This window comes from Garra rufa, chromosome 19 (assembly GCF_049309525.1).
Source record: "Garra rufa chromosome 19, GarRuf1.0, whole genome shotgun sequence".
Taxonomy (NCBI): Eukaryota; Metazoa; Chordata; class Actinopteri; order Cypriniformes; family Cyprinidae; genus Garra; species Garra rufa.
In genome coordinates, this window is record NC_133379.1 from 17,145,382 (window position 1) to 17,170,431 (window position 25,050).

The window sequence follows — 25,050 nt, forward strand, 5'->3', positions numbered from 1 at the left end:
ATTTAGCGATCCAATGTGTTTTTGTAAGAAAAATATCCATATTTAAAACGCAAGAATCACTTTAATGTAGCTTGCACAGTTGTACACAAAACTTGCTGCTTTGGGAAGGGGCGTGGCAGTACTGAAATGCTGTCTAAGCTGTTAGCCAATCACAACGCAGTGGGACTACTAACCAATCACAAAACATTTCGTTTTTTCAAAGGCAGGCCTTAATCAAACCTGGAACTAATTGAGCAATTTGTGCCAGCCTGGGGAGAAATCTATTGTGATTAATGCAAATTATGTGAAAAATAATGCGTTTTTCGAACCACCAAGCATGAGAGCATGTTCTAGTGCACCCCAAAACAAAATAAAGACTTAGTAAAAGAGCATAATAGGACCCCTTTAAATAATGTAAATCCTTAATAGGTTTCTACTACATATTTTAGTAATAGACATCATTTTTAGTTATACTAACCTATAGTACCCTGGGATCCCTTAAAGTTGTGTTTTGTGATGTAGGGTCAGAAATGCTGGATCTTCATGCCTAACAGCATTAAAGGGTTAATCTGTCCTGTCTTGCCAAATGTTGAGATTCATTCTCCACCTGCTTGCCACCCATCTGCTCATTCACAGGGTTTAGCTTATTATTCATGGGTGTGCATGCAACTCCAGCATTATCCTCACACACAAATACACACAAACAGACAGGGTTTAAGATCCTGAAAGGCCCTGATGAAGTGGTTTGGTAAAGTGCTTGGAGCATCAGAGTGGAAAGGAGCGTTGCTCTGTTTGTGTGTGTGTCACTGCATAACCCTGAATAGAGTCGTGACTGCAGATCATACACATGGAAATGATCCGGTTCTGCCCGATATCGGCCTTCACAGGGCCAATTCATGATTTGCTTTGAGGTGAATTGATGAAAGGTGAGGGTCATTAATATTTCCATTGTGTTTGTAAGTGTTTGAAGGATAATGTAGACCACATATCTATTTTTAGAAATCCCACTGGCAAGGTGAATACTAGAGTCCTTTGTCATGTCTGTAGACCATGTATGTCTAGACCATCTGGTATTATATAATTTATCTGAATTAGCAAACCCTGAAGGAGTCATTTTTAAAATATAATGAAGAATGTCACAAATTTGTGATGTAATGTAATTTTAGTATGTTCTACTTTAATCTGTTGCAATAGCCAGAATGGAGGGGAAATTAGTTTATAATTAGTGATTATGATCGTCAAAAGAATCAGATCGTTAATGACAAAGAAAATGAGACCATCAAAACATTTTGGAAGAAAAATGGCAACAAGTCAAACAGGAAAAGGTTGTTTAATTTCAAAGAAAGTTCAGTTTATCAAGTTTTGACAGTTTTATTCACATTAGGAATACACTGATATTCCATTTCTGGCCAATACTAATAAGCCGATATAATATTTTCATGTTATGACTGATAATAAATGTGAGTACATTTTTTGAAATTGAGATTTATACATCATGAAAAAGGATAAGACCATATTTGGCCGAGATACAACTATTTCAAAATCTGGAATCTGAATATTGAGAAATTCGCCTTTAAAGGTGTCTAAATGAAGATCTTAGCCATGCATATTACTAAGTTTAGATATATTTATGGTGGGAAATGTACAAAATATCTCAATGGAACATAATCTTTACTTAATATCCTAATGATTTTTGGCATAAAAGTAAAAAAAAAAAAAATCAATAATTTTGACCCATACAATGTATTGTTGGATATTGCTACAGATATACCCGTGCTACTTATAATTTGTTTCAATACAAAATTCAATACAATTTTGTCTAAATAAATAAAATTAAAGCACTAACATAAATTAATTAATATACATTATTTCAAAATCAAGTTGTTTTAGAAATCACAGTAGTATTGTACAGTATGACAAATGGATGTTCATTTTGCTAATGATCAGGGTTGCCAGGTCTGCATAAAAAAACAGCCTAATTGCTACTAAAAACTATCCCAGTTGCAGTCCGGGTGAAATTGGGGTTTGGCTTCAACCCACGGACTAAAAAAACATTCAAGGCAAAGGTTATAAAATAGGCCAATTCTGCAGGCAGGTTCTATAGCAGCACTGCTACAGATTTACAGTTAAAGGGAGAGTTCACCGAAACATGAAAATTCGGTCATTAATAACTCACTGTTATCTTGTTCCAAATATTTTGACAGAGTCAAAAACCTCTCAGATTTCATCAAAAATATGTTAATTTGTGTTTCAAAGATGAACGAACATCTTACGGTTTTGGAAGGAAATGAGGGCGAGTAATTAATGACAGCTTTCATTTTTGGGTGAACTATCCCTTTAAAAAAAAAACTCAATAAATAATACTCAAAAAGACTTGAGTCTGTAAAGGTGCTTCAACTAAGTACTGAGTTAAGGGTATGAATACTTATGCAATTTACTTATTTCAGTGCTTTATTTTTAATAAATTTGCAAAGTTGTCACAAATCTGTTTCTTTTTTTCATTATGGTGTATGGAGTGTAAATTGATGTGGGGGAAAAGTAGTTTAACATAAGACTGCAATATAACAAAAATTAAAAATTGAAGGGGTATGAATACTTTCGCAAGGCACAGTATATATTATAGTTATTACGGCTGACAAAAAGGTACAGAACCACTCATCTAATTAAATAGCATCAAACTGTGACCCAATTTCGTATTTTAAGATGCATCACAATCATTAAGTATCATCATTAAATAATCATAAGTAATCATTAAATAATCATATTTAGAACAAATATTCAAACCCTTACTTTTAACCCATTTATGTTTTTGTAGTTTATAGTTCATGTTAATCTGATTTTCATTCTAACAGATTAAGTTAATTTAGACATTACAATATTATTATGTATAATATAAAAAATGGATATTCATTTTGCTACAGATCAGGGTTGCCAGGTCTGCATAACAAAACCATCCCAATTGATAATAAAACCATCCCATTTGCAGTAAGGGTAATTTTGCAGTAAAACCATGGATTTGGCAACACTGCTACAGATTTACACCTAAATACAAAATGAATTACTCACTGTCATGTCATTCCAAACCCTACACAGAGTCAAAAACCTCTCAGATTTCATAAAAAAAATATCTTAACTTGTGTTCCAAAGATGAACAAAAGCCTTACAGTTTTGTAATGAAATGAGGGTGAGTAATTAATGACAGAATTTAAATTTTTTAAGTGTAAATCTGTGAATCTTGCTAGTAAATTCCACAAAGAAAAGAAATTGCAAACAACACTTGAATTAATGTGAAATTTGATCCACTTATAAAAGTAAGCTAAATATAATTTAGCATTGTGTTTGGCTAACATGTTGTTTCCGTTGAAACTGGTTGATTGCGGAGGTCGAAGCTAATTAAAGAGGCCTGTTGCATGAGAATTTAATGCAAAGGACCACCACTGAAAATATGATATGGTTTTCTGTCATATTTTGGTCTTTTCAGTGATGCTGATGACTTTGAGACTTAGTTTGAACATTTTTGTTTACAATCTAGTGATGGAAGTGATGGATCATGCTAGCAACCAGGTGGAGAGGTAGCAGGTGGGATCTCCATGTCTAACCAATCACCCACTGTTCAGCCCTGCATAGAAGGGTGTGGAGGAGTGTGCGTCTTTGCATACACACGCATATGTTTCACACATCAAACCTGGCAAGACGAGGAAGTTTGTTCTTACGCAACGCAGACCACATGCATTAGCTTGTTTGTGTTTACATGTATGCGAGTGGCATTCAAGCACGCTAGGCTAACAAGACAACCAGTATGTATTGCTTTCTGTTGAAAAACCGACACGAAACACCACAGGCATGAGTAAACAGACCTCAATGGGACTTGTTTGCTGTGTGTTTGCTGAAGCGTTGTTTAGTAGGTTTTAAACAGAGTGTGATATCAACTAGTTATTTACTAGGCGTTTGCTACATTTGCAGCAACGAAGACAAGCAAATTAGTAAAACGTGTGGCAACATGTGAAGGTCACAAACAGTGTCAATATCATTAGACTGTGGCTTTTAACACCTTAAGCATGTCTTCAAGGGATGATCAGTGTATTTTTGAACCTCCATGCTGACAGGTCTGTCAGTCATGTTGTATTGTTCTGATGGCATGCATTTTAAGAATAGTTTTTAATGAGATTTTTTTTTTTTGTATTTGTTTACTGCTTTGTATATTTAATTTTGTATTTACAATAATAATAATAATAATTATTATTATTATTGATGTTGTTGTAAAACTTAGTTTATTCATATTTTTAAATAATTAATATTTCTTGTTAAATTATTAATAAGTAATATTTAATTTAATATTAAATAAATAATTGTAATAATTACTAATTAAAATGCAATTCATTTAAAATAATTATTTGACTATATTACAGTGAATAAAAATCATTAAAAATGCAAAAAGAAACATAAAAAACATAATTTTGGAAAGAATATTGTTTAGTAATTAATCATTTAAAATTGTATTATTATTTTGATTAATATATTACAGTGAATAGAAAAAAATCATAAACATTTTTCATTTAAAAATACAAAAAGGAATATGAAAATACATACATTTGGTAAAATAATAATAATTAATAATTAAAAATCTGATTATTAATTTGAAAATGATTATTTTACTTTACAGTGAATAAAAATCATAAAAAATACAAAAAGGAAAATAAAGATACATGATTTTGGATAAATATAATGTTTTTTTTTTGTTAAATAATGAAATAATAATAATAATAATCATTATTATTATTCTAATTATTATTATTATTATTTAAAATTGTATTTGTTTTATATTTTTAAATAATTAATATTTATTTTTAATTTTAAGAATAAGTAATATTACATTTAAAAATATTTTTGTTAATAATTTAAAATGTCAAATTATATTACATTGAATAAAAATAATACAAAAATACAAAAAGGAAAAGACAAAATAAATAATTTTGAATAAATATAGTAATAATAATAATAATTTTGTTAAATAATGAAATAATAATAATTATTATTATTATTTTCAATTTAATTTATTAATATAATTTATAGCAGTACATATTAATATAATAAAATATTAATATAATTTATTATAATACATTTGATTAATTAATTGATTAATTAAAATGTTAATAAGTAATATTTAATTAAATATTTATTAAAATGGTTTTAACAATGAATCATTTAAAATGTTATTATTAATTTAAAATGATTATTTTACTATATTACAGTGAATAAATTATTATTATTATTTTACAATTTAATTTATTAATATTAAAAAAAATGTTTACATTTTAATAATAAGTAATATATAATTTCATATTTATAAAAATATTTTTGATCATTGATCATTTAAAGCATTTAAATTGATCATTTAAAATTGTTAATAATAATTGTTATTATAAACAATTGTTATTATTCATTTTAAATGATTGTTTTACTATATTACGATGAATAAAAAAAGACAAAATACATAATTTCGGATAAATATAATAATAATAATATTTGTTGTGAAATAATGATAATCATAATAATAATAATTATTATTATTATTAGAAAAAACAATTTCTTAATAGTTTAAATAATATTTATTTTCATTTTTATTAATAAGTAATGTACAGTGAATAAAAATAATAAAAATAAGCCAATAATTATGAGTAAATAATAATATTATAAAATAATAAAATTTTTATCATCATCATCATCATCATTTTTATTTATTATTTAGATTTTTTTTCAGTGTTGTTTCTAAAATATTTCATTTTTGTTTTTCTTTATTTGAATTATGTTTATATTATCCATCAATAAATAATATTTATTTTATTTTTTAATTATTAAGTAATTTACAGTGAATAAAAATAATCAAAGATACAAAAAGGAAAATAAAAAAATTGGATTAATATTATAACAATAATTATAATAATATAATAATGATTAAATAATAATAATAATAATAATTATTATTATTATTATTATTATTATTATAAAATTTAATTTATAATAATCATAAAATTATTATAAAAATTAAAAAAAGGAAAAGAAAAAATGCGTAATTTTGGATAAATATAATCTATATTCTATTATATAATAATAATAATAATAAATATTATTATTATTATACATACAAATATGTCAATATAAAAGGGCATAAAAATAAGCCAATAATTAAGAGCAAATAATAATATTATAAAATAATACAATTGTTATCATCATCATTTTTATTTATTATTTTGATTATTTTTGTTTAGTTTTTCCTATAGTGTTGTTTCTAAAATATTTCATTTTCATCTTTATTTGAATTATGTTTGTATAATCCATCATAAAGGTAGGCTATTCATAACTATTTAATACCCACAGTGGTTAATTACATCAAACTAAGATAAAGTTTCATATTTTCCATGTTAAAATGCTTTCTCCTTTCCTATTTTTGATCTCTGTGTTGACATGCCTGTCAGTCGCGTTATATTAATACAGACACACATAAGTGTATTTGACACATGAAGTAAGTCTACGACCGCTTGACGTGCATGACAGACGTGTCAGATCTCCTCTCTGATAGGAGGTTTTGGTGTAGCAATTTCTGTTACTGCATCTGTCTGTCTAAATGTTAGTTTTGCTCATTATTTATCGTCTCGAGTGACATATTAAATATTAAAGTATGTCCACCTTTGATGCCTATGATTTATTCAGAAGCTCACGATGGTTTGTGTAATGTATGTTGCATCAGTCCATTTATTGCCTTCTTCCCCAAACCTGCTGACATATCTGCGTGCATGTGTGTGTGTGTGTGTGTGTGTGTGTGTGTGTGTGTGTGTGTGTGTGTGTGTGTGTGTGTGTGTGTGTGTGTGTGTGTGTGTGTGTGCGCGTGTGTGTGTGTGTGTGTGTGTGTGGTGCATAATCAAAATGAGTGAACAAAGCAGACAGGGCTACTAGGGTGTCTGGGAGGATTTCAAACCCCCTCCCCACCTCAATCTCGTCCGCTTTTTCTCTCTCTCGCTCATGATAAAGTATAATGCTTTGTACTTGCAGAGCATCTCAACCCTGAGTGTGGTTGTGCAATCAGTAGCCAGTGTGTGCTTCTCGTTCTCACTATTATTTCAACTATTGGTGAGAACTGGAGACTCAATAACTAGGAGAAACCTGCACGTTATCCTCAAAATGCCTCGGAGACTTTGGTGAGCTCAGATCTTTCTTGACTTTAGTGTAACAATCTTTGTGTTTGTGATGGATCTTGATGCATTTTAGTGTATTTTAAAGTTTCCATATGGTATATCAGCAACCTAAAAAGACTGGCTAGATCAACATAATGCATAAAAAGACTGTTTTTTATATTTTTGTGTTGGAGCAAACTCTATTTTGTCCTGTATAGATATAGGATGAATAGGATGTATATTTCCTGTGGTACATTCATTGTGATGCATTGGTGATGTTTTCTGCGGTGTGGCTTCGCTTTGATTGCACGAGAGGAGGTTAGGAAGTATTCAATGTGAGTTATTTTCAAAGGATTTTAGAAATATTACATAAGCTGACAATTTGAGTAAGTGGCTCAGTGCTGCTGGTGTTTCTTTGGGTGTCATTCAGCTCAGTTTGCAGCGCTCAAAGTATAATCCGTTAGTTACTCACCGTAAAGCTTGTCACACGCTTTGGTTCTCCCTGCTCTGCAAAGCCAATCCGGGAACTGCTTCCTCACCCAAGCCATGAGGAATAGACAATGTAGCATGTATTTCTGGATTTTGAGGGTGTAATTTTTAGCATGATTTAAAAAGTTGCTCAAGATAATCCTGTTTTGTTGGCGTGCATTTGAGAATACTGTTTTTAGTAATGCAGAATAAAATATTTTCTAATAATTAATCATTTACATTTTTTATCATTCATTTAAAATTATTCTTTTACTATATTAGAGTGAATAGAAATCATAAAAATATTTAAAAAGGGAAAAAATACATAATTTTGGATACATCAAATAATAAAAAAAAAAAAATAATAATAGTTATTATTATTAATTTTAATATTGATTCATTTTTATTTTTATTATTAATTTAATATTATAGTTTTACTATATAACAGTAAAAGATCATGAAAAAGGAAAATAAATAATTTTCAAAACATTTAATAATAATAATAATAATTGTTATTATTATTATTATTATTATTATTATTATTATTGGTGTATTATTTATGTAGTTGCTCAAGATAATGGCTTGTTTTGATCACATGCATTTGAGAATACTGTTTTTAGTAATGCAGAATAAAATATTTTCAAAATAATTAATAATTAAATTTTTTATCATTAATTTAAAATGATTATTTTACTATATTAGAGTGAATAAAAATCGTAAAAATATAAAATAGGAAAATAAAAAATACATAATTTTGGATACATCAAATAATAAAAATAACAATTATTATTATTATTTTGAATAATTTAAGATTATTATTATTGTATATTATTTGACAATTTAATATATTCTTTTAAATTAATTATTTTTTATTATTAATTTAAAATGATGAAAAATACAAAAAAGAAAATAAAAAATAGATCATTTTCGATACATTTAATAATAATAATTATTATTATTATTATTTAATAAAATAAATAATAATTATTATTTTAATTGTTATTATTTATGTATTATATATGTCGTTTTTAGCATGATTTAAAAAAGTTATTCAAGATAATCTTGTTTTGTTGGCGTGCATTTGAGAATACTCTTTTTAGTAATGCAGAATAAAATATTTTCTAATAATTAATCATTAAAAAATTTTATCATTCATTTAAAATGATTATTTTACTATATTAGAGTGAATAAAAATCATAAAAATATCTAAAAAGGAAAATAAAAAATACATAATTTTGGATACATCAAATAATAAAAATAACAATTATTATTTTGAATAATTAAATATCATTTTTATTTAAATTATTGCTATTTTTAAATTAATTATTATTTCTTAATAATTTTAATAATAATTCATTTTTCATTTTTATTATTAATTAAAAATGATTGTTTTACTGTATAACAGTAAAAAAATCATAAAAAATACAAAAAGGAAAATAAAAAATAGATCATTTTCGATACATTTAATAATAATAATAATTATTATTATTATTTGAATATTTAATTTATTACTATTTTAAATTCAGTAATATTTCTTAATAATTTTAATAATAATTCATTTTTATTTTATTATTAATTTAAAATTATTATTTTACTATATAACAGTAAAAATCATGCAAAAATGCAAAAAGGAAAATTAAAAATAAATCCTTTTCAATACATTTAATAATAATAATTATTATTATTATTATTTAATAAAATAAATAATAATATTTTTTATTGTATTATTTATGTGTGAAGTTGCTCAAAATAATCACCTGTTTTGATCATATGCATTTGAGAAGACTATTTTTAGTAATGCAGATTAAAATATTTATTTTTAAATAATTATTAATGTTATTTTTTATTATTAATTTAAAATTATTTTTACTATATTAGTGTAAATAACAAAAATCATAGAAAATATCAAAAAAGGAAAAGAAAAAACGCATAAATAATAAAAAATAACAATAATTATTATTATTTTGAATAATTAAATATTATTATTATTATTATTATTATGATTTGAGCATTTAATTTATTTTTGTTATTCTTATTTGTTTATATTTCTTTATATTCATTCATTTTTATTTTTATTATTAATTTAAAATAATTATTTTACTATATAACAGTAAAAATACAAAAAGGAAAATAAAAAATAATTTTCGATAAATGTAATAATAATAGTAATTATTATTATTATTATTATTATTATTTAATCAAAATAAAACTATTATTTTATTGTTATTATGGCTATTATTGATGTATTGTTTGTGTCGTTCAAGATAATCGCCTGTTGTGATCGCATGCATTTGAGAATACTATTTTTAGTAATACAAATTAAAATATTTTTTAAATAATTAATAATTATTTACATAGTACATAAAATACATTACTTTTAGATAAATATAATAGTACAAATAATAATTATTATTGTTTTGAATAATTAAATGTTGTTGTTGTTGTTGTTATTATTATTGTTTCAAAATAGAATTAATTTATATTTTAGTTAGTTGATTTTTTTTATTTAAATAATTAGTTATATTTAACGTAATATTTATTTTTATTTTATTATTAATTTAAAATGATTATTTTACTATATTTAGATATAATTAAATACAATTTAACTTACACATTTTATAATACATTATTTTTATAATTTTGGATACATTTAGTAATAATATTAATAATAGTAATAATAAAAAAATATTATTATTATTATTATTACTATTATTATTTAATAATTATTATTACTGGTGTTGTTTTTAGAATTATTTTTTAAAAAGTTGCTCAAGCCTGTTTTGATCTCATGCATTTAAATACATTTATTTTAAAATGAATATTTTACTATATTATAGTGAATAAAAATCTTTAAAAATACAAAAAATTGTTATTATTATTATTATTCTGAATAATTAAATATTATTATTTAAATATTATTATTATTATTAAATTAATATTTATTTTTAATTTTGAATAAGCTATATTTAATGTAATATTCATTTTTATTATTCATTTTAAATTATTATTTTACTATATTGCAGTAAAGAATGATAAACAATACAATAATAATAATTAGTAGTAGTAGTAGTAGTATTTAATAATTAAATGATAATTATTATTTTTATTATTATTTATGTAGTTTTGATGTAGTTTTTGCATGACTTAAAAAGTTGCTCAAGATAATTGCCTTAAAAAAATAATAATACAAATTGTAAAATAGAAATATTTATTGAAGAAATTTCTAATATAAATATATTAATATTAAAGTAAAATTGTATTATTATTATTATTATTATTATTATTATTATTATTATTATACTATTTTGTGTTTTTCCCCAATGTTTTCCTTAGGAATGATTTCCTAAGCTGAAGTGTTTAATGTTTTTTAAGACAGAAATTACACTTAAAGTCATAGATCACCCAAAAATTTTGAAAATGCCCATTTTGAATGGAAGCAGATGCTATTTTCGTGCATGTCTCTTTAAATGCAAATGAGCTGCTGCTCTCCGCCCTCTTTTTCACAATAGAGCTATGCCTTTGCAGCTTGTAACTTGGATACTAGGCTAAAAAAACATCTGTTTGGTTTTGATTATTATGTCTGTCGTGCTGAAATCATGTGTTTTAAACCATATTAGTTTAAACTTCTGATATACACACACACACACACATGAGTACTAAACTAAGTTCTCCTTCATGTCTTATTGCGCTTTAAACTGTCAAATACACACAATTAATCAAAGATGTAACCAAGAATAGTTTAAGGCTGTAATGTAAATGTATTGATTACAAAAACAAACTGATTATCAGGTACATTTTAGTAACTTTAAAATGCTTTTTTATGCAAGCTTCTTAGAAAATGGTACTATACTTTGTGAGTTCACTGAGCCGCTGGTATTCAACCTGAGTTCATCCTCACTTTTAGTGCACTTGACACTTTATTCATTGTTTGACTGCTGGTCTTCACTAAATAGAGCCTCTTCCACATCACTGCTCATTCGTCCTCTTCCTCTCTCTCTGGCCGTCCCATCTCTCCATTATGCCCTACAGGAGCCATGCTCGTCTGATGAAAAATAAATGCGTTGCTGGAAGATTGAGATCCTCTCATAGTGGAAAAAGCAGTTACACAACTGCACCGCTTATAGCAGAGACAAGAGCTTGATTTTGTAGTTCGGCAATTGTTAAGATTTGTTTCATATTTATATCATTTAAAACTCATCCAACACTATTATGCAACAAGCAAGCAACCTTGTGTGTGTGATTGTGATCTAGTTGTTTTATTCCCTCTACACCTCAGTTTCATGGCCTTATTAATATTGAAGCTCATTTCTGCTGGAGGCAGTTAGGCTAAAGACAGCAACAAATCAAAATCAGTATGTGAAAGAGGATAAGTTGTAATGACAGCTCCTGCTGAGAGATTTCATTGTGATGTTACAAAACTGTGTTATAAGAGAAAAGCAATTAGACTAATCACAGTCTGAGCCCTGCTCTACTAAAAAGACCAGCGTGACTGGTCAGTATGTGTTTTGTTTTATATGCTGGTCCATCAGACTTCTTATCTAGCAAAATCCCCAAGACAACCAGCTTCATCAGCTTTGGACGAGTTTAGAAATTCTCACACTGCTTTACAGCAGGGTCCTCGATTAATAGAAAAACAATCCTGATCATTTACTCACCCCCATGTCATCCAAGATGTTCATGTCTTTCTTTCTTCATTCGCAAAGAAATTACGTTTTTTGAGGAAAACATTCCAGGATTTTTCTCCATATTGTGGACTTAAATGGTGGCCAAGGGTTTGAAGGTCCAACATACAGTTTGGCCGGTCATTTTCTAAAAAAAAAAACTGTACATTTTTATACTTTTTAACCACAAATGCATGCATGAGCATCACAGAGCTAGTGCAAGACAAGCATTTATTGTTAAAAAGATATACATTTTTATTATTTTAAGAAAATGACCAATCGTTTCGCTAGCTAAGACCCTTCTTCCTCAGCTGGGATTGTGTAGAGCCCTTTGAAGCTGCGCTGAAACTGCACTATATGGAGAAACTATATGGAGAAAAATCCTGGAATGTTTTCCTCAAAAACCTTAATTTCTTTTCGACTGAAGAAAGAAAGACATGAACATCTTGGATGACATGGGGGTGGGTAAATGACCAGATTTTTATCCTTGAAGCGAACTAATCCTTTAAGGTACTAAACTGAATTTGACATTCAATCTAATGCCACTTTTAACTTTCATATTTGCATGAGACTTTAGACTGTTTTGTTTTTAAAGAAATAGTTCATCCAAAAATGAAAATTTGCTGACAGTTTACTCACCCTCAGGCCATTCTAAATGTACATTTAGTTTGTTTTGTGTCTTTATGGGGACAGATTTGGAGAAATTTAGCATTACATCACTTGCTCACCAGTGATGCAGTGAATGGGTGCCGTCAGAATGAGAGTCCAAACAGCTGATAAAAACATCGCAATAATCCACAAGGAATCCACACCACTCCTGTTTATCAATTGGCATCTTGTCAAATTTACAGGTGAAAACTGTCCAAAACAGTTCTAAACCATCAATTGGATTGGAATGTGAGAGTAAAAAAGGGGGTGGGCGTATTATGGATTATGTATTTTCGACAGAAGCGTTGACAACCTAAAGGGATAGTTCACCCAAAAAAAGGAACTGTCATTAATTACTCACCTTCATGTCGTTCCAAACCAGTAAGACAAAATTTTAAGGCTACAAGAATACTTTTTGTCTGCAAAGATAACAAAAATAATGACTTTATTCAACAGTTTCCACTCTTCCATGCCAGTCTTCGATGCGCGTTCACGAGAGTACCACAACGTCAGAACACCGTACTCTCATGAATGCACATCAAAGACTGACACGGAGTAAATGACATTGTTGAATAAAGTCATTGTTTTTTCTTTGAGCACAAAAAGTATTCAGACACTTGAATGTGTCAGTTGCATGGCTGTCTATGCAGGGTCAGAAAGCTCTCGGATTTCATCAGAAATATCTTAATTTGGGTTTGGAACGACATGAGGGTGAGTATTTAATGACAGACTTTTCATTTTTTGTTGAACTCTCCCTTTAATGAAGGATTTGTTTCTTACAAACATGCAGCTTTCACTTGTGAAAGTATTGTGTCAAGTATTGTGATGTTTTTATCAGGTGTTTGGACTCATTCTGACGGCACCCATTCACTGCAGTGGATCCATTGGTGACGTAGTGCTACATTTCTTCAAATCTGTTCCAATGAAGAAATAAACACATCTACTATTTTAGATGGCCTGGTGAGACACACTGGCAAAGCTTTTGCCAGCTTTCAAGTACTCGTGGCTGCACTTAACTCAGCAGTGCTCTTTATCTTTTTATATCTTGACAGACTGTATGACATTAGCAGTGGTTTTACATGCGGCACAGCCTCTAGGGAGCCAATGTCCAACCACATTATTTGACTGATCAGCTCTAAACAAACAAGAATAGTTTGTCCCCCAGCACACTGAATATTTTAAACCACATATTTTTCTCCTGGTCATGTAAATACCTGCTGGCTACAATAAGGGCATGGTCTATATACAGTTGAGGTCAAAAGTTTACATACACCTTGCAGAATCTGCGAAATGTTAATTATCATTCAAAATGCGTGTTATTTTTTACTTAGTACTGGCTGAATAAGATATTTCACATAAAAGACGTTTACAGTCCACAAGAGAAAATAGTAGTTGAATTTATAAAAATGACCCTGTTCAAAAGTGTACTTACGATTGATTCTTAATACTGTGTTGTTACCTGAATGATTCACAGCTGGGGGTTTGTTTGTTTGTTTGTTTGTTTGTTTGTTTGTTTGTTTGTTTGTTTGTTTGTTTGTTTGTTTGTTTGTTTGTTTGTTTGTTTGTTTGTTTGTTTGTTTGTTTGTTTGTTTGTTTGGTGATAGTTGTTCACGAGTCCCTTGTTTGTCCTTAACAGTTAAACTGTCTGCTGTTCTTCAGAAAAATCCTTTAGGTCCCACAAATTCTTTGGACTTTTAACATTTTTTTTTGTATTTGAACCATTTCCAACAATGACTGTATGATTTTAAGATCCATCTTTTTGCACTAAGGACAACTGAGGGATTCATATGCAACTATTACAGAAGGTTTAAAGGCTCACTGATGCTTCAGAAGGAAACACATTGCATTAAGACAGGGGTAAAACTTTTGAATTTGAAGATCAGGGTCAATTTAACTTATTTTGTCGTCTGGGAAACATGTAAGTATCTTTTGTAGCTTTTGAAGGGCAGTACTAAATGAAAAAAAATATGATAATTAGGCAAAATAAGAAAACTTTCATTCTGTTCAAAAGTTTACACCCTTGGATCTAATGAATCTCTTTTCCTTCTGAAGCATCAGTGAGCGTTTGAACCTTCTGTAATAGTTGCATATGAGTCCCTCAGTTCCCTTCCGGGAACTCTACACTGCGTCCTGAGACACTTTGGGGAACGCCATTGGCGGGCCGCACTCTGAGTCATGTCCAACGTCCAATGAGAAACGGGAGTGACGTCACAGGCACGGTGACGTCATCGACCAGGAAGTATATAAGCACGTGCGTTTGAAGCTGGCGTCAGCTTTTGTCATTCAGCGAGAGCGCTCTGTGTCTTTGTCTGTCTGGTTATTACTGCTGTTTTTTCGTGCCAAATTGCACCACTTTTATTTGAGCAGTATGCCAAAAGGGGGAAAACGATCTTTTAAAGCAAAAAGAGCGGTTGAGCAGCCACATAGAAAGTGTGTCCCTCCCTGCCAACATTTCATTGTTGGTGGGGACACACACGATCTATGTGTAGTCTGCTTGGGAGCGGAGCATGCTAGGTCAGCCCTTGAGGGGGTTGGCTGCCCGCAGTGCGAGCGAATGCCGCTGCGGTTGCTCCGTTCCCGGAAAGCCCTCTTTGAGGAGGGGGCTTTCACTAGCGTTCCCCGTGGGTCTGGCCCCGCTTCCGCTGAGGCGGAGCGGCAGCTGCACTCATGGGGTTCGCAGGTAGATCTGCTGGAGGGAGTTGAGACGGGTGATCCCCTATCTCTCTCCTCACCCAGCGGATCGTATGACCTCCTCTTGGATGAGGAAGCCCGCACTGCGGTTCCTTCCCTCCAAGAGGAGGAGTCAGCGCTCCTTCTGTCTTCCTCCGAGGAGGTTGATGTTGAGAGCGTTGACACCCCACAACCGCCCCCCCATTCACCCCAATACGAGGAGCTAGTGGAGGTGCTGACTAGCGCGGTGGCCAAGCTTAACATCAGTTGGCCACCAGCACAAGATCATGAACCGCAGGGAAGCAGGCTCGACGAGCGCTTCCTGCGGGCAAAGCCAGCACCTCCCAAACGGAACCTTCCTTTTTTCCCCGATCTCCACAAAGAGATCAGGAGATCGTGGGAAAAACCGTATTCCTCACGTCTCTTCTCCCCCGCCTCTGATTACTACGGTAATGTGGGGGGGATGGAGGAGTACGGTTACAGGGCGATGCCCCAGGTCGAGCAGACACTAGCGAGCTATCTGTCTCCCGGCCTGGCATCGTCCCTGAAGGCTCCGTCCTTACCCACCAGGCCACTAAAGATCACTTCTGGTCTGATGGGTAAGGCATATGCGGCAGCAGGTCAGGCTGGTGGTTGCCTACACACCATGTCTGTGCTCCAGGCATACCAGGCCGACCTGCTGAAGGAGTTTAGTGACGGTGAGGAAGTGAGCGTCACAGAGATGCGCAGGAGACCAAGGAGACCGCCCGTGCCATTGGGCGGTCTATGGCAGCCTTGGTGGCCGCGGAGAGGCATCTCTGGTTGACCCTGTCCGACATGAAGGAGAAGGACAGGGTCACGCTCCTGGACGCCCCCCTGCAGCCCTTTGGCCTCTTTGGTGACTCTGTGGACACTGTTGTCAGCAGACACCAGGAGGCCCGCAGGCAGGCAGCGGCGTTCCAGCGGTTTCTTCCTCGCCGCACTTACTCCTCTGGGGCTGCTGGACGGGAGCAGCCCCAGCCGCAAGCTAGCTCCTCGCACCGGGATGCACAGAAAAGGAGTGTTGCTACCCGCACCCCTCCGGCTAGACCTAGAGGGCGGGCTCAGCAACACTCCAAGCCGGGGTCCTCTAAGACTAGGCCGGACCTGAGGGTCGTCCTACAGTCTAAGAGGGCCTCGGCTAAACGGCCCTGATGGTCGTGGCCCAGGGCCAATGAGGGCAGCCCCTCTCGAAGACTTAGGTGCTTCACCGCCTCTGAGGAGTACGGTGACCACCTCTCTTCGGGGCCCTCAGGAGATTCGTCAGCTAACCCTGCCGGTGTTACAGGGCGCGGCAGTCTCCCGCGAACATCATTCTCTGGTCCTTCCGCCCGGAAACGTAGCGGAACCAGAGAGTTCGCCACCCCCACGGGGGTCTCTAGAGCGCTCACTTCAGGTGCATCCTGCCAGTTCGCTGCTACAGGTCACCAAGTTAGCTCCTCTAATAAATCCAGAGACCAGTCTCGAGAGGCTGGTTCCCTTAGTAGAATTTCTGGCAGCGTGGAAACTACTGCCAAATATTTCTATGTGGGTCCTGCGTACTGTAGAGAAAGGTTATTGCATTCAATTCGGCGCCAAGCCGCCGCCTTTCAGCGGGGTATTTCCTACTCTGGTAGGCCCCGAGCAGGCTCTGGTATTGGAACAGGAAGTGAACACTCTCCTGAGGAAGGAGGCCATCGAGGTGGTCCCTCCTCAACACAGAGAATCCGGGTTCTACAGCCGGTACTTCATTGTTCCCAAGAAGGATGGGGGCCTGCGGCCCATTTTAGATCTCAGACAGCTAAACCTCTCAGTAAGAAAACTGAAGTTCAAAATGTTGACTGTCAGACAGGTCGTGTCTCAAATCAGGTCCGAGGACTGGTTTGTCACGATAGATCTGAAAGACGCATACTTTCACGTCTCCATCCTTCCTCAACACCGGAAGTTTCTCAGGTTCGCTTTCAGGGGCAAAGCTTACCAATACAGAGTTCTTCCGTTCGGCCTAGCGCTCTCTCCCCGAACTTTCACGAAGTGTGTGGATGCTGCTCTGGCTCCTCTGCGACTCCAGGGCATCCGCATACTCAACTACATAGACGACTGGCTCATCCTAGCCAGTTCAGAACAGTTAGCGGCTCAACATCGAGATGTTGTTCTTGCTCACATGGAAAAGCTGGGGTTGAGACTCAACGCCAAGAAAAGTGTGCTGTCTCCATTACAGAGAACCACTTATCTAGGTGTAATCTGGGATTCGACCACGATGCAGGCACGATTGTCACCTGCTCGGATCGAGTCGATCCTTACTGCAGCAAATGCGGTCAAGCTAGGCCTGCTACTCACTGTCAAACAGTTCCAAGTACTGTTAGGTCTTATGGCAGCTGCATCCAACGTGATACCTCTTGGACTGCTGCACATGAGACCACTGCAGTGGTGGCTCAAGACCAAAGGGTTTTCCCCGAGGGGGAACCCATTCCGCAAGATCAAGGTCACGCGGCGCTGCCTACGTGCCTTAGTCATGTGGAAAAAGCCCTGGTTCCTACTACAAGGTCCAGCGCTGGGAGCTCCTTGCCGCCGCGTCACGCTAGCGACAGATGCATCCCTCACCGGGTGGGGAGCGGTCATGAGTGGCCGCTCCGCCCAAGGCCTATGGAACGACCGGCATCACTCCTGGCACATAAATTGCCTAGAGATGTTGGCAGTGTTCCTGGCTCTGAAGCATTTCCTTCCAGACCTGAGAAACCGTCACGTGCTGGTCCGCACGGACAACACGGCGGTGGTCTACTATATAAACCACCAGGGAGGTCTGCGTTCACGCCCCTTATACAAGCTGGCGTACCAGATCATCCTATGGTCACAAGGGAAGCTTCTATCATTGAGAGCAGTTCACATTCCTGGACGTCTCAATGTGGGAGCAGACGTCCTGTCGAGGCAGGGGCTGAGGCCCGGGGAATGGATGCTTCACCCTCAGGTGGTGAAGCAGATATGGAGAGTCTTTGGTCAAGCCCAGGTGGACCTCTTTGCGACTCAGGAGACATCGCAATGTCCCCTTTGGTACTCTCTAGTTCCTCCAGCTCCTCTCGGACTGGATGCCATGGTACAGACGTGGCCGAGGCTTCGTCTGTACGCTTTTCCCCCGATCGCTCTGCTCCCGGGAGTTCTGGAAAGAGTGCGCCGGTACGGAGTACGGCTGCTGCTAGTAGCCCCGTACTGGCCGGCCCGAGTATGGTTCTCGGATATAATCGCCCTCCTCGACGGCTCTCCATGGGAGATTCCTGTCAGGAGCGACCTTCTTTCTCAGGCTGGGGGCGCAATATGCCACCCCCACCCAGAGAAGTGGAAGTTATGGGTGTGGCCCCTGAGGGGGCACAACTCATAGAAGCTGGTCTCTCAACCGAGGTTGCTGAGACCATCCTTCAATCCAGAGCTCCCTCTACGAGGAAACTTTATGGCCTAAAGTGGAACCTGTTTGCGTCATGGTGTCATGAACGCCGCTTAGACCCAGTCCACTGCCCGGTTGGTACAGTGCTGGAGTTCCTGCAAACTCGTTTGTCCGCTGGGTTAGCTCACTCCACCTTGAAGGTGTACGTGGCGGCTATATCGGCTTACCACGCCCTTCATGGCGGCCTTTCAGTGGGCAAGAACCCCCTGGTCTCACGTTTCCTCCGCGGTGCACTCAGGCTGAGGCCTCGTGCAAGACCGAAAGTCCCTACATGGGACTTAGCTGTGGTGTTGGAGGCGCTGTGTAAACCTCCCTTCGAGCCTCTGGAGGAGGCCTCCGATCGGATGCTTACCCTAAAGACAGCATTGCTGCTGGCGCTAACGTCTCTCAAGAGAGTCGGGGACCTGCAGGCCCTTTCAGTGGCCCCTTCTTACATTGACTTTGCCCCAGGGTTGGCCAAAGCATTCCTTTACCCACGAGCTGGGTACGTACCTAAGGTCCCATCAGCGACACCACAGCCAATAACGCTTCAAGCGTTTTACCCTCCTCCATTCGTGGAGCACGACCAGAGGAAGTATAACTTAATGTGTCCAGTAAGAGCACTGGACACTTATGTCCACAGAGCTGCCCTGTGGCGTAAATCAGAGCAACTTTTGGTCTGTTACGGCCCCCCTAAGAGGGGGTGCCCGGCTTCCAAGCCTACTATCAGTAAGTGGATCATTGATGCCATCTCTACTGCCTATGAGTCCTCTGGTCTCCCATCCCCGTTGGGAGTCAAGGCTCACTCAACTAGAGGCATTGCAGCCTCTAAAGCTCTGATGGCAGGTGTCCCGATCCAGGACATCTGCAGTGCGGCGGGTTGGTCCTCACCTCTAACGTTCGTCAGGTTCTACGAACTAGACCTCAGAGTCACTCCTGGCTCAGTCGTCCTTCAGCCCTAGCATTGCTAGGCCTAGAGGTGCCTAGGCACTTTCCTCTACGGAGGAAAAGGATTTCTACCCTCTCGACCTGGCAGTCCTCCAGGCGAGAGGTGTGATATCCTGCCTCGCGTGCCCGAGGGCCGAGGCCTGTGTTCCTCTTGTCTGGTGGTTGATCACAGACAGAGATGTTTTCTAGTGTCCTGGCGGTCCACCAGGCACTTCTTGTGTCCCTCTTGTTCTGGCCGTAGCGCAGACAAAGGTCTACCACTTCTCCTCGTGTGCCCGAGGGCCGAGGAGCCTTTTCCCCCTGCACTGGTCTTGTGACAGGCAGCGGTTGAGAACCCTAGCCTCGTGTGCCTGAGGGCCGAGGCTCATTTATCCCTCTTGTCTGGTGGTGGATCACAGACAGAGATGTATTCCAGTGTCCTGGCACCTTCACCAGGCACCTCTTGTGTCCCTCTTGTTCTGGCCGTAGCGCAGACAAAGGACTACCATTTCTCCTCGTGTGCCCAAGGGCCGAGGAACCTTTCTCCCCCTGCACTGGTCTTGTGACAGGCAGCGGTTGAGAACCCTAGCCTCGTGTGCCTGAGGGCCGAGGCTCATTTATCCCTCTTGTCTGGTGGTGGATCACAGACAGAGATGTATTCCAGTGTCCTGGCACGTTCACCAGGCACTTCTTGTGTCCCTCTTGTTCTGGCCGTAGCGCAGACAAAGGACTACCATTTCTCCTCGTGTGCCTGAGGGCCGAGGCTCATTTATCCCTCTTGTCTGGTGGTTGATCACAGACAGAGATGCATTATCACTCGCGTCCTGGCAAGATCACCAGGCGGAGTTTCCATAGTGTCTCATCAGGTAAGTATTACCAGACACTGGATTATGCTAACCTCGTGTGCCCGAGGGCCGAGGTACATTCTTTCCCTCTTGTCTGGTGGGCTCCACAGACAGAGATGTATTATCACTCATGTCCTGGCAAGTTTCCCAGGCTGAAGTGTACCAAGACACAACTTTTCCACCCTTGGCCTAGCAGACAAAAACTGGGCAGGGCCTTGGAAATTATGGGGGCGTTGATACCTCGTTCCCCAAAGTGTCTCAGGACGCAGTGTAGAGTTCCCGGAAGGGAACGTCTCAGGTTACGTATGTAACCCTGGTTCCCTGAGGGAACGAGACACTGCGTCTCGGACCATAATTCCCGCATCCCTGCTGCGCTCGCTTCATTCCTATAAGCCGACGCCAGCTTCAAACGCACGTGCTTATATACTTCCTGGTCGATGACGTCACCGCGCCTGTGACGTCACTCCCGTTTCTCATTGGACGTTGGACATGACTCAGAGTGCGGCCCGCCAATGGCGTTCCCCAAAGTGTCTCAGGACGCAGTGTCTCGTTCCCTCAGGGAACCAGGGTTACATACGTAACCTGAGACGTTTTCCTTAGCATGAAAAGGTGGATCTCAAAATCATACGGCCATTGTTGGAAAGGGCTCAAATGCAGAAAATGCTGAAAAACCAAACAATTTGTGGGAACTGAAGGATTTTTCTGAAGAACAGCAGGCAGTTTAAATGTTCAGGACAAACAAGCGACTCATGAACAACTATCACTAAACAAACAAACAAAAAAAAACAGCTGTGGATCATTCACGTAACAACACAGTATTAAGAATCAAGTGGATGTAAACTTTTGAACAGGGTCATTTTTATAAATTCAACTATTATTTTCTCTTGTGGACTATATGTAAACATCTTCTATGTGAAGTATCTTATTCAGGTCAGTACCTAATAAAGAATAAGATCCCTCTTATTTTGGTAAAATAATTCACATTTTGCAGATTCTGCTAGGTGTATGTAAACTTTTGACCTCAACAGCAGTGTGAAAAAAAATACTATTAAATAAATTATGCAACATATTTTAACCCTCATAATTTTCCCTGGTCGAAAAAGACCAGCCTACAAAACATGTCTCATAAATTTCTTGTTATGCTATTTGATTGCATAATGTGAGATTTACAAGCAATTTTCAAAAGGCCAGTCACTTTTGACAGGGAACACCAAATTAGGAAAGGCACACATTTTCAGCAAAGCACAAGGATTAATCATCATAAGCACACATTTATTATGCATTATTAAAATAACTGAATACAAGAACCATTATTTAGCTATATTAACAAAATGCTTCTATAAGAAGTGTGTCATTACAGATATTCATATCATTTACTGCATCTTTGGGATTTGGCTTCTAAAAGGATTAAATTATGCAAAAATTACGAATCATCAAAAATTCATCTATTGTTGGCACACAGTGTGTGTTATTAAATCTAATGAGCATGTCTTTACAGCACAGTATTTTTATTGAAATATTACCACTAGAGGGCCTTGCATTCACATTATACTGTGCTGAATCCTGAGTAGAGTTTTATCAGATCAAATTGAATTATTTTATTGGCATACACCGGTAAAGAAGACAAACATTTAGTTTTACTGCGTCTAAAAAGTTTCCCTCATTTATAAGTCTATAAGCAGGTCTTCTGTACATGTGCAGACAGTGGCCTTCTTAGACTGGGCTTCTGAAAGCATTTCAACAGCTGTGTATGATTAGATTCTTACTCTCCGTGTGTCATAGAACCATTAAAGTCGAGTGGCGTGTTAATCAGGACACACATTGTGCACTTCCTGACAGAAGGATGTGCAATGTAGCGTCCCAGCCTCTCTGACACAGACAGCTGATGCAAATGAACAGCATTTCAATTACTAGCTATTGTGTTCGCTGAAATACAGTCGGTGGATATTGTGACGCATGTATATTCTTTCTTCTTTTACCTTCTGATCTGCTGTCCTCTGATTTTTATGCTTTTATGTTATTCTCACCCGTCTCTCACAGTCTCACACTTGTGATGACCGTGTCAAGTTTACCTTCTTACTTTCAGGAGAGTCACAAACTTATTTTTGACAGAAGATGCACCTTATTTTGAAAGTGAGATTTGTACAGAGGATATTTCTTGCCTCTCAGGTCCAGATCAAAGCAGGCAAGTGTACATCAGAGCAGTGGGGGACAGAGACGGTGCAACAGAGACAGAAAGAGCAGATAAAAAGACAGAGGTACAGACCAGAGAAAAGGTCAGGAGGAGTGTGAGTGAACAGATGGAGGTGTGGTGGAACAGCACGTACCAAATAGGTTGTGCATACCCAAAAGGCTACGGTATTAAAGACAGTGTTGTCGTACAACAACCTGTACATTAGCTGACATACTGTTTGCATGGTTAAAAAACAACATTTATGATAGAGAAGGTGACAGCTTAAAGGCTGCTCTCTTTACTAAACTGACCCGTCACAGTTTGTTTTGAATGTGATGCATGTGATGGATTCGATCGGCAAATTTCGGCTGTTTTTTTTTTTTTAAAAACTCCTTAATGAAACTAGTCCTAGGTTTTTCGCCCGAACTGAGCCAAACCAATGCAGAAAGATTCTCAGGAGAGTGAATATTAATAATTACCAAAAAAAAGGGATGCCAAAATGTCTATGAGCACATTTGCGTATCTCGAAAAACATGGCTGCTATTGAGCAATGAAATTTGAGCACTGATTAGATGGGGTTAATGGAAGACGGTCAAAATGAAACTTGGTGGGCATGTTTGACTCATGGTTCTAAAGGTCTGAGAAATTTGAAAGAAAACGGCCACTTTTTTTTCACTTTTTGTCTGAGGTCACATGACCAAAATTGCAGAGTCTGGCCACTGTGTGGTGCTATAATAGGACAAAAAAATGGCTATAACTATCCGTTAGTCTGTTGACTTGAAAATTCACATGCAGTGTCCAAAGTACCATAAGTGTCTTGAATTAAATCGGCAATGAAATTTGAGCACCTATTAGGCAGGGTTAACTAAGGTTAATCTGGCTCAAGAGGTCTGTGAGAAATTTGAAAGAAATTGGCCACTGGGAGGTGATATCGTTTTTTTAAAATGTGTAAACGATTGTATATTGCATGATTTTTCACACATACACATGATATTCATATCACATGATAGATCTCCTTATTCTGAACAACTTTGCCTCAAAAACCACTACTGTCAATCAAATAATTTGTTAAAGGGGTCCTATTATGCACCTGTGTGTGGTGTGTATGTTTGGGCATAAAAAACATCTACAAAGTTCTACAAATCTCAAAGTCCACTCCAAAGAGAGATATTTAGTTTCTGAAACGTCTTCTGACGCCGTCTAAGCTGTTCGCCAATCGCAATGCAGTGGGACTGCTAACCGATCACAATACATTTAGTTTTACAGAAGGCGGACCTTCATCAAACCCGGAACTAATCGAGCCATTTGTGCCAGCCTGAGAAAGCTGTGTGTGAAAAATAATGCGTTTCTCGAACCACCAAGCATGTTCTAGTGCACCCCCAAAACAAAATAAAGACTTTATAAAGAGCATAATAGGACCCCTTTAATTATTTTATTTTTTTTTTAAATATACTTTTGCAAACTATTCTTAGGTGTTTCTCCCGATCAGAACCAAACCAGTGCAGAACTATTCTCTGGAGAATGAATATCAATAATTAGGCAAAGAGATAGGCAAACATAGACCATTGCAGCACTTTGGTCACAGACACTGCATGTGAACAATTTTTATGTTTTTGTTCTATTATACAGTAGTGGCCAGCCTCTGCGATTTTTCTCATCTGACCTCAGATTTAGGTCTTACATAAGCGTATCAAGTTTAGTGTAAATATCTCATTCTGTTGAAAAGTTATAACCATTTCAAGAAAAGTGGCCCCACATCTTTTGAACGTTTCGGTGTCCTATTAGACAGTTAATCGAAAACTTCATGTTTTTTGAGAATTATTGATACTCTCCAGACTCACTCTCCAAAGAATTTTTCTGCACTCATTTGGCTTTGATCAGGTGAAAAAGCTAGGAATAATTTGCCAAAGTAGGAACTAGGAACTAGGAACATGCTCAAAGATACATGCATGTGAAAGTCAAATGGACTAACAGATACGTAGTTATAGCCGTTTTCAAATTTTTGTCCTATTATAGCTCCACACAGTGGCCAGACTCCAGGATTTTTCTGATGTGACCTCAGATTGGGATCTTAAATATGCGTTTCGAATTTGGT

The 25,050-nt window shown here is 36.3% G+C and overlaps 1 protein-coding gene across 3 annotated transcripts in view; it reads left to right on the forward strand.

Moving 5' to 3' along the window:
* Nucleotides 1–25,050, forward strand: part of rap1gap2b (RAP1 GTPase activating protein 2b) — a 74,643-nt gene that overhangs the window by 12,008 nt on the left and 37,585 nt on the right. The window contains exon 1 of one of the 3 annotated variants that reach the window (XM_073823889.1): nucleotides 7,020–7,175. The exons of the other annotated variants lie outside the window; for them this stretch is intronic. Within the exon in view, the coding sequence (XP_073679990.1) occupies nucleotides 7,159–7,175 (17 nt within the window). The 5' untranslated portion in view covers nucleotides 7,020–7,158. Of the gene's footprint in view, nucleotides 1–7,019; nucleotides 7,176–25,050 lie in introns of those variants that run through there. 3 annotated transcript variants of the gene reach the window in all.